Here is a 9,947-nt window from a genome sequence, read left to right as displayed (position 1 = left end):
TTTCTCCTCTATCAACGTGTGGCTTTCTGTCCCTCCAACCCTGCCATTGTCACAGCATTTTCCATCCAAGGATTCAAATTACTTTACAAACATCAATTACATCATTTAAACGCCTCAAGGAACCACTGTGGAGTGGTTCAGGCAGAGGGCTGAGAAGTCAGGCCTTGTGAATGCTATTTCTGGCTCCGCAGTGACTCACTCTATAATCTTGATCAATTTATTTCTGACTCACAAATTTTAATAGTCCCACTTGACTGATAAATATTCATGCCACAAGTGTTGTGGCAAACGCTTCCTGAACGAGGGAGGTGACAAATACTCCTGTTAGCCTGTGATTTTAGGCCTGCCAAGCGGGATTGGGTTACCTGGGCAGGTTTTTTTTTCTATTGAAAATCATAAGTAGCTCATTGTTCGGACTCCAATCTGGGATGTATCTGCGGCCCTTCCACCTGTAAGATTGTTTTATTAAATGGCTTCAATTAGTGCTTTCTTTTTGCTACATGTGGCTAATCCTCTCCCAGAGACATCCAGATTTTCCACGGGGTATTTTGCTGTCACTCAAGGCACGCAGTCAAATTGGTGGCGTTAAAAAAGGTGGATTTTGAATGTCCAACATTAGCGGAGATGAAGATAAAAACCCATTTGAAATGGGTATTTCTAGTACAGGATGAGTGTGACACTTGGGCATACAGGCTCTTTCTCTAGCCTGAAATAGTTCTGGCACAGAAATAAAGTGATTTATTTGCATTTCTTAGCGAAAAATGGAGTTATATCTGTGTGGCTTCAGTCTGACAGTATCGCTGTTACTGAACCCCTGCTGTGGGTACTGTAATAGTAAAAACCACAATTTATATTTTTGTGGCTGCTGATCGGAGGAGTCTATGGTATAAATATATATATATATTATATATTAAAATGTGTGTGTTTGAGATGGGATTAAGTTGCACCAAAAAGACTCTAGGCCTCCAAATAAACCTTAAAGCCGAGGTGGCGTCAAGCAGAATGAAGCTCATGATTTCTCAAGGTGTGAAAGGAAATAACTTGGTATTAAAATGAGTTACTCCCGCTGGCTCTCTTTGGTCGGGAGAACGCAGGGAGAGGAGGAACGAGGGGCGGGAACTGCCTCAAAGCTGTGCCGAGGGAGGCTCAGGTTGGGTTTTGAGGGGAACTCCTCGCTGGAAAGGGCCGGTTAAACGTTGGAAGCGCCGACCCCTCGAGGCTTTTCCACCCCGAATAACTCTTTTATTCGAGCTGATCCCCGGCTCCCCTCACGCCTCCCCTCAGCCCCTCACGCCGCCCGCCCTGCGCACGCGCGGGACGTGCGCGGCCGCGGGTCGCGCCATGGAGGGCGGGCGGGCGGGGAGCGGCGCCCGCGCAGGCGCGGCCGGGGCGTTGTGGGCGGGGCGGGGCGGGGCGGGGCGGGAGAGCGGCCGGGCCCCGGAACGGGAGAGCCCCGGGGTTTTGGTGGTTGTTGTTGTTGTTGTTGTTGTTGCCGCCGCGGCCCCCACAGCGGCTCCTCCGCTCGCCCCTCGCCGACATGTCCAGCCCTCAGGAGCCGCAGCAGCAGCAGCAGCAGCAGGACCACCACAACAACAACAACAACCCGCCGGCCGAGGCGACGCAGGGCGAGCCGGGGCTCAACAGTGAGTGCGGGGCGGGAAATGGCGCTGGGGAGGGGAAGGCGCGGGGGGAAAACCCTGAGGGGCCGCGACCCCCGCGCGCCGCCATTGGCGGAGGCCGCGCCGCGCGAGCCGCCGGGGGCCAATGGGCGGCGGCGGAGCGGGTATAAAAGCGCCGGCGGCGGCGGGCGGGGGGTCTCTGAGGGGAACGCGGGGGGCTCTGAGGGGAGCGCGGGGGAACCGGGGGAGGGGGGAACCGGAGCCGTCACGGAGTCTTGGCCTGCGGGAGCCGCCGGATGCGCGGCCTGGCAAAGCGGAGGGGCCTCGCGGTTCTTACTGGGGTGGTTAAAGCGGGTTTGAGGGAGGGGCGGCCCGACCGGCCCTTCCCGGCGGGCTGAGGGGGAGCGAGACCCCCCCTTGTACCCCGAGCGCGGCCCGCGGAGTTGAGCCGAGCAGCGAAGATGGGGATGCAGCGGGGTAAGGGGGAGGAGCGCGGCTGTGGGAATGAGTTTATTCAGTGGCTGAGTCAATAGCACTGACGTGAGCTGTTCCCATCTATATCCGGCGTCTCTTGTCAGCTGCTCTGCTGCATCCTTTTGTTCCCGGGATAACTCCAGCGAGGCACATCATGTAGGCTCTGCCCCTTTGCTTGGCAGATGCTTTCCCTTCTTTCTAAACGGCTCTTTCCATGTGTCCTTCCGTCCGGTTATTAAGAACACTGCCCTCCAAGAGGTGAATAAATAGCATTAATGATTAACTGTTACCTCCGTGGTTTACAATGGAGTTAAACTGACCACGAAATGCACGGCTCTGGTTGATTTCCCGTCACTCAGCGGCGATTGTGCGAGGGGGGAACAAAGTGTGGCCGTTTCATAACGCTGCCATTGTGCTGTGGTAACGCTGCATCCCCTGAGAACCGTGGCAGTGTTCCCCGAGCCAAACAGGTACTCTGGCAAATTATCCAGGCCTGCTATCCCTCTGTCAGAGGCGTGACGTGCTTTAGGAATTGCGTTAAGGCTCCTGTGATTTGATGTTTCCTCTCTGTTGGTGTCCGTGGGACACGTTAATCTGCTGGGAGGTGGGAGCAGCGAGAGCTCTGTGAGCCGGGCCTGGATCTGCCTGCCCACGGAGATCTCGCTGCTGGATCAGCCTGGCAGGCTCGCCCAGCTCCAGGCGATTTGCTGGAAGAGGTGGGCACAAGGAAAGGTTTGACAGTCTGTGCCCTCCCCCCCCATCAGCCCCACGCGGGCTTAGCGCTGCTTTCAGATGTGCAGCCACTGCACAATGCTCTGGTGGCAGTGCTTTCTGCCATTATCCCAGCTCTTCAGTGACCCTTTTCGGGCTAATGAGCTCAGACACCTATTCATTTTGTGCTCCCCCTTGTCATTTGTGCGTGTTTGGGACCTTTTATCCAGAGATCCCTTAGCACTCGGAGGGCAGGAGGGCTGGGAATAAAACTGGTAACCTGTGCTTTGTTGGGTTCACAGAGGGAGGGGAAAAAAACCTGCTTGGAGTTCTAGATGCTTCCTGTATTTTAATTATTATAAAGCTCTGTTACATATTGACAAGAAGAAGAAATGCTATCAGAGGCAAGAGCTCATCTATCTCTGTCATGGAAAATCTGCTTAATAATTACCATTATGGGAATCTGGTTGGCTTTCTTTTTCTTTCCTTCTCTCTCTTTTTTTTTCTTTTCTTTTGTTTTGTTTTTGGTTGTTTCTTTGTTTTTTCTTCATGTTCTACTTCATTGTAAAAGTGATATTTTTAAGTTTGTTCAGGTTGACCATGCATCAGACTTCTTGTGAGCTTTTGGGATTCTTTTATATGTATGAAACGTGTACAGGAATATAATTTCTGATACATCCCACCACGCCCACCCAGGTGAAATCACAGAGTGGATAAACACAATGAGACCCTTTTGCCCCAACATGTTTAGCTCCTGTTGTTTAAACAGGTCTCCAGTTATAGAAAAACCACGGAATTAAGTCATAGTGAAATAACTAGCCATGGAGCATAGACAAAATTCGGAGAAAAATACCATTCTTATAAAAGTTGTTTGGTTTTTGGGTTTTTTTAAAAAACATTCCTGCCCGTCCTTTTAAAGAAACAGGGATTTGTGTCCCTCTCCTCAGCCTCTGAGGCTGCCGGGGCTCTCTGGCTCCCTCTCCCAAACCGGTTGAGTGCCAGTGGGAGTCGGAGCGTGTTTGAGCCTGATGGCAGATTGGCCTTCCTTGAATGGATTTTGAGTCATTCCCGGTGAGGTCAGCTGGGAACGTGCTGCTCCTCATGTCGGCTCCTCCTGCTCCCTGGCACTCTTTACTCACGGGGTAATTTGGGTTTGCTTCCTGCCATGGCCACGGGGTGTTTCAGATAAAGGCAGGGGGGGAGAAATCCCCAAAGGGTTGATTTGGGCAGGATCTGAGGGGCTGTGGAGGGTCTGAAGAGCAGCAGTGACCACTTTCTGATCATCTTCTTTTACCCTCTATTTTCTCACATTATTTATCCCTCACTGCTCACTTTTAATCCCAGATGGCTTTGCAGACCCTGAGCATTTTAATTCTCCCAGTGGGTGCTCCCTGCCCCAAAATGGTTGTGGGGAACACAGAGCCTTTTTTACCTGACTTCTGCCCATCCTGCTTTTCTGCAGGTGTAAAGGTGTGTTTCTCTGCAAATCAACCTTCCTGATTCTAGGCTGGCCTTTTTATTTTGAAATTTAGATGCCAGCCTTCATCCCGAATGTGGAATAACAAGGTCCCTGGATGATGCTGACTGGGCAAAGCTGCCTCTTCCCAGTTAACACTTGATTATCTGAAAAGCCCAGAGTGTGACTGTGCACTCCCAAAATTCCTTGTTTGTGGATACAGCCTGGGGAAACCAGGCTGTGAACCACCAGCACTGCTCAGAGCATGGTCAGCAGTGTAATGGCATCAAGCATAAGTCAAAGATCAGTGTTAAAATTGTAACTTGTGCAAATAATGATTAAAAAGCGGTTTCAGTTGTTGTATCTTTAGGCTTGGTTTTTTTTTCTTGATGATTTTTACCTCAGTAACGAAGATTTCCAAACTTTAAAAAATTAAATACTCAACCAAATACATCCCCCCCCAACCCAGAAAGCACCTGCCTTTAGGTGGCATAAATTGAATTACACAGGAGTTGTGATGACTTAGTATACATGTATGAAATCATCATTTGACTGATGAGGGAAATAATGTTCTTTTGACAATAAAATGCTCTAGTCATCCACCATACACTGTTGCTCCTTGTTGAATCTCATGTGGATACTCCATAGGTATAGCTAAAATAAAAGGGGGGAAAACCAGTAAATTTGAGCTTTTAGGTTATCCAGCTTTCCCTGGCTCAGGAAAATAAACAGAAAGGGGCAGGTGGAAGAGGCTGCAGTGGTGGCTTGGAATTTATTAACAGTTATGACGTGTGGGAGTGCTGGATTTCTGGTGCTCCTCAGTTCTTATTAGCAGTGAAGTATTTTAATGCCACGTTGCTGTGCTTGTCCTTCAGCTGGGTGAGGAAATAACCCCTTCCTTGGGATTCCCATTGGAATGGGGGAGCGGAGTTAATGTGATGGTGGAACAGGGAGATGTTTGGGCCAGGGCAAAGCAAACTGACTGGAGGCCTGAGAGTGGCAGTGATGAACAGAAAAACCAGGGGTTGATTCAGGGCCTTGGGGAGCAGAGGAAGGAGAATGTAAAGCTGCACATGGGGATGAAGATTTAGTGACAGAACAGGGGAGTGGGCTGATGCATGGCTGATGGAAGTATTAACAACTGAGAGGGGACATTTTGTTGACCAGCTCCAGGGCTTGGTAGCACCCAAACAGCCCACTGGGGTGTTTTTGTTGATGAGAGAGGAAGAAACGTGTCTCTCTTGTGTCTGGCACACGCTGATGAGCTCGGTGAGGGCAGTGTGGGTTATCTGAGCACAGCATGACCCTGCTTCCCTCTGGCAGGGGGGTGATAAAGCCAAGATGGGTTTGGTTCACGAGGTGACCTTTCGGGTGCCCCGCAGGTTCCTGGGTGGAGCTGCAGATGAATGGCAACGGCAACAGCACCGACAACGGCAACGGCAAGAACGGGGGCCTGGAGCACGTCCCTTCCTCCTCCTCCATCCACAATGGGGACATGGAGAAGATCCTGCTGGATGCCCAGCACGAGTCAGGACAGAGCAGCTCAAGAGGTAGTTCCCACTGTGACAGGTAAAGGAGTGTTTGCTGCTCTGCCAGCAGTTCGTGTCCCTTTTGGTCCCGTGGCCGTGAAGCTTTTTCTCAGGGGGATGTTGGTTGTGCTCCAGCATTCCGAGGAGTTTATGGGAACTGTGGTATTCCCACGTCCACAAAAAGAGGTATAATTCACAGTGTGCCCTAAAAGGACAAAGGGATTTGCAGCTTTTCTGTGGATGTTGGAATTTTGGGCAGTGCTTGCTTTCCTTCGGTCTGTTGAGAAAGGTAGGATTGTAAAGATCAAAAAACCTGCAAAGGTGTGTGTGGGGGGGGTGTTGGAGGACTTTCTAATGCTGGTGTTTGGGGGGTGAAGGGTGGTCTGTAACTCAGCACTGAGCAGAGGTGCATGTGGGAATGACTCAGCTGACGTTTACCTACATAATGATTCATTACTTGGCAAAGTGATGATTCTTTAGTTGACAGAATGACATAACGAAATGAATTTTTCTCTAGCCCTTCACCTCAAGACGATGGACAGATAACTTTTGATGTGGAAATGCACACAAGTAAAGACAGTAGTTCTCAGGTATTCTCTTCATTAACTTTTAAAACCTGCTCACTTTTCAAAATATGTTTTAAGTTGAAGATGTTCGATGTAGGCTCAAGGGGGTAGAGCAAGGCCTTTGTGATGTGACAAGGCTTATATTTGGTATTATTTCAAATCTGACTTAGAGATGAGTAGCTTTGGGGTGAGGGGGAGAACAAGGCTCCATCTCTGCAGCTGAGAAAGGCTTTTTCCCAGCGGTCCTGTTACTGTGTAACACCGGGTGTCACACCTGGGCTTAAATGTTGATAAGAAAAAGTTGTGCCCAAGACTGGAGGGTGTGCAGTGATTGCTGTGCACTCCCTCACATGACAGTGAGTAATCTCCACAAACTGAGAGCAGGCTAATGCCCAACTCTTAGTCTGATCGTGTCCTAGAATTCGCTGTCTTCAGCAGTACAAATAAAAAAGCATTCCTGGAAGAGTGAAACCTTGCATTTAATTCTGTCAAAGAGCTGGGACTGGTGCAGTTCTGCCCTGAGAGCCAGAACGAGCCGAAGGAAGGTGTTGGTGAGCTCTGCATCTCACTTGTGACTGTCCTAGTTGGGCACTCCTGCTTTTGCTGTGCTTCCCACTTAATGTTGTAAGTGGTTTATCTTCTTTTAATAAGAGTCACTCAGCGAATTGTTTTCCTACTAAGGAGGAGTTTGTGCCAAAGTCTTTCTTAATTTATTGTTTTTCCTACGTGGTAACATTTGCATCTAATGATTTCGAGTTAAAAGTTTGGATCATATAATTATAGTGAGTGCTTGCCTTCTCCTACTGCGTTCAGCACCAGCTGCTAGTCGCAAGCGATATAAATTTCAAATTACTAATAGCACCGTTTAAAAAGTCAAAATACTGGTTTTGAAACCTTTTTATTTGACTTTCTGTGCTTCAGGCACGTTCTGTGAGCTTTAAATGGAATGCCATCCACCCAATGTTTTTTCCATTTATAAATAATTTGGTTTTTTGCATAGTTCTGCTTTATTTAGGGGTAAAATAATCCTTTTGTTGTTCTTGTTGTTGTTGTTAAACAAACAGCTTGCAATGATGTGGAAATCCTGGATGTAGCAATAAAAATTTGTGGTTTACTGACTCTTGTGTTAGCAAAATAAAATCTCTTCTCTACAATCAGCAGCCCGGGAACACTTTGGTGGTTTATCAGGTGCCACCATTTGGTTCTTATCATTTTACCACTGTTATTGTCACTCTCAGTTCAACACCCCGAGGAGGAACTAATTGAGTGTTAAAAGGCTTGTCCCATGTGTTTTTTCAGTCCGAAGAAGAAGCAGTAGAAGGAGAGAAAGAATTGGAAGGTTTGAAGAAAAGTGCAGACTGGGTGTCAGACTGGTCAAGTAGGCCTGAAAACATTCCTCCCAAGTGAGTTAAACTCTGCTTTTCTTAATGGATATTAATATTTTCTAATTAATATAGGAAGGAGAGGAGTTACTCTGGCTTTCCAAACATGTTCACCTTAGGAAAAGATTGATTTCTCTTTGGGGAAGGCTGCAAAAAATCAAAACAATGGAGTATGAAAATCGTAATAGCAACGGAATTATTTGAAAGTAACAAATCCACAGCAAGCTGATTACAGGGTTTCTTGACAAAATTGCAATTATTGGGAGAGCTGGGTACTTGGAGCTGGGATTCCTGGGATTTAGTCTTGGCTTATTGAGTGGGAAGAGTGCTGAGCAAGTCTCCTGAATTCTCTGTCCCTTTTTCTCTTTCTATGTAAAGTATGTAATGTTCATCCACGGAAGGGGAAACCTTGAGATCCTTGAGTGCAAAGCCCTTTTATTAAAATAGAGACTTCTGTATCTCTGTTGGGAACAAAAAAATGAGGCTCTTGCTAACAAATCACATCCTGAAATTCCCTCTCTCGGACCTACCTCTCTCTTCAGCTCCTGCTCCCTTTGTGTCTATACTGTCTGTGTAAGTGGTCTCTCCACAATCCCTCCTATAATTCTCTTTGATTCCTTGCTCTCTGTAAGGGATCTTTGATCTCTAGCTCTTTGTACTTTAAAAAAAAACAAAAAACCAAAAAAAAATGTTCCTACAAAGATCTGTGCAAAAAAAGAAAATAAAAAGAATTTTGTTGAATTTCTCTCTCCCCCCCTCCTCTTCTTCTTCCAGGGAATTCCATTTCAGACATCCCAAACGTTCAGTGTCTCTAAGTATGAGAAAAAGTGGAGCAATGAAAAAAGGTGGCATTTTCTCTGCAGAGTTTCTTAAGGTTTTCATTCCATCTCTGTTCATATCTCATGTTTTGGCTCTGGGATTAGGGTAAGTATCCAGCTAATTCTCCCTTCAGCTTTTGCTTATGGCTTTGCTTTTGGTCAGGTCCTGTTGGAAAGGGCTTTTTCTAGGGCAGGTTGTTGCCCCTCACTCGAGGCAGTATAAATGTTATGTTAGTAAATGATAATATAATATATTATTGATAATGTGTTATATTATACACCATGTGTAAATATATAAATAAATACATTTATAAAAGTATGATATTGATCTAGGATAATATAATGTATAAATGTAAAAATAAAGTATATATAAGTGCATTATATTGTTGACAATTATAATATACTTCATATAAATATATCGAAATAAAATTATGAAAATGAATGTTTTGTTATATTGAATATGTAATTGCATATTTCTGTATTGCATATAGATATATAAAATATATAAATATATAAAAGATACAATAATAATATATGTAAATGTATAAAGTGTCTAAATACAGAAATACATATCTGTACACTATAAATTAATTTAATTTAAATTTTCTTTCGCTTCGACCTTAAAAATGCAAACCTAAATGATCACCAAACCCAGCGAATCCGTAAAAAATCCCCATCCCAGGAATCATTCCCGGGGATAAAAACCCACTCCCTGTGTTTTCTCTTGCAGCATCTACATCGGGAAGCGCCTGACCAGCCCCTCCGCCAGCACCTACTGAGGCCCCGCTGGCTCCTCGACCCCGCCGAGCCCACCCCGAGCATGCCCCGCCCTGCCCTCCCCTCCCCGGGCCTGGCTGTGGGCTGGGACTCTCGAGGTGTTTGGCTGCCCCCTGTTCCCCCCGTGCCCCCCTGGCCTGCAGGGCCCGCTTGGCGAGCGGGGAAGTTCCCGACGTGTCTCTGTTGTTGCAAGGGCTTCTCTCCGCGCCAAATCTGCCACCAGCAAGTTCCCCCCCCCCCATCTCCTGACTTAGCGGGAGTGTTGGTGATGGGCACGGCCTCTCTGCGAGGAAGCTGCTGATTGAGGTGGCAAAAGAGTTGTTCCCAGCTGGTTGTGGAATTAAAAAAAAACAAAAACAACAAAAAAAAACAAACTTAAGAAATCACTGGCAATAAAACCCCGGTTCACTCTGGCCCCCTTGTATTGGCTTACGGGCACCCTTTGACTCGCAGGAGGCAAAAGAGACTGCGTCAGTTCGCAAGTAGGACGACTAAATCCATCGGCATATTTTAATATTAGGTGATCGTTGTAAATCTCGTCTTTTCTATGAAGTCGGCTCCTTATTCCTCGTAGGAAAAAAAAAAAAAAAAACCTGTCTGATAACCTAGCAAAAA

General features: G+C 46.9%; 1 protein-coding gene across 3 annotated transcripts; it reads left to right on the top strand.

Moving 5' to 3' along the window:
- The first annotated feature begins 1,508 nt into the window (after positions 1 to 1,508).
- Positions 1,509 to 9,356, top strand: BNIP3L (BCL2 interacting protein 3 like). 3 transcript variants are annotated; one of them, XM_027908167.1, is made up of 6 exons: positions 1,509 to 1,643; positions 5,643 to 5,829; positions 6,307 to 6,379; positions 7,655 to 7,758; positions 8,512 to 8,661; positions 9,286 to 9,356. In XM_027908167.1, exons 1-6 carry the CDS (start codon positions 1,538 to 1,540, stop codon positions 9,332 to 9,334), a joined length of 669 nt encoding a protein of 222 aa, XP_027763968.1. In that variant the 5' UTR covers positions 1,509 to 1,537; the 3' UTR covers positions 9,335 to 9,356. The 3 variants fall into 3 exon arrangements, with proteins under 3 accessions (XP_027763968.1, XP_027763969.1, XP_027763970.1); XM_027908168.1 differs by lacking the exon at positions 1,509 to 1,643 and adding an exon at positions 1,861 to 1,980; XM_027908169.1 differs by lacking the exon at positions 1,509 to 1,643 and adding an exon at positions 2,133 to 2,351.
- The last annotated feature ends 591 nt before the right edge of the window (positions 9,357 to 9,947 follow it).

Source organism: Empidonax traillii, unplaced genomic scaffold (assembly GCF_003031625.1).
Source record: "Empidonax traillii isolate 1590-97213 ecotype Southwest subspecies unplaced genomic scaffold, ASM303162v1 scaffold1636:size80652, whole genome shotgun sequence".
Classification (NCBI taxonomy): Eukaryota; Metazoa; Chordata; class Aves; order Passeriformes; family Tyrannidae; genus Empidonax; species Empidonax traillii.
This window is presented reverse-complemented; position numbering and strand designations above follow the sequence as displayed.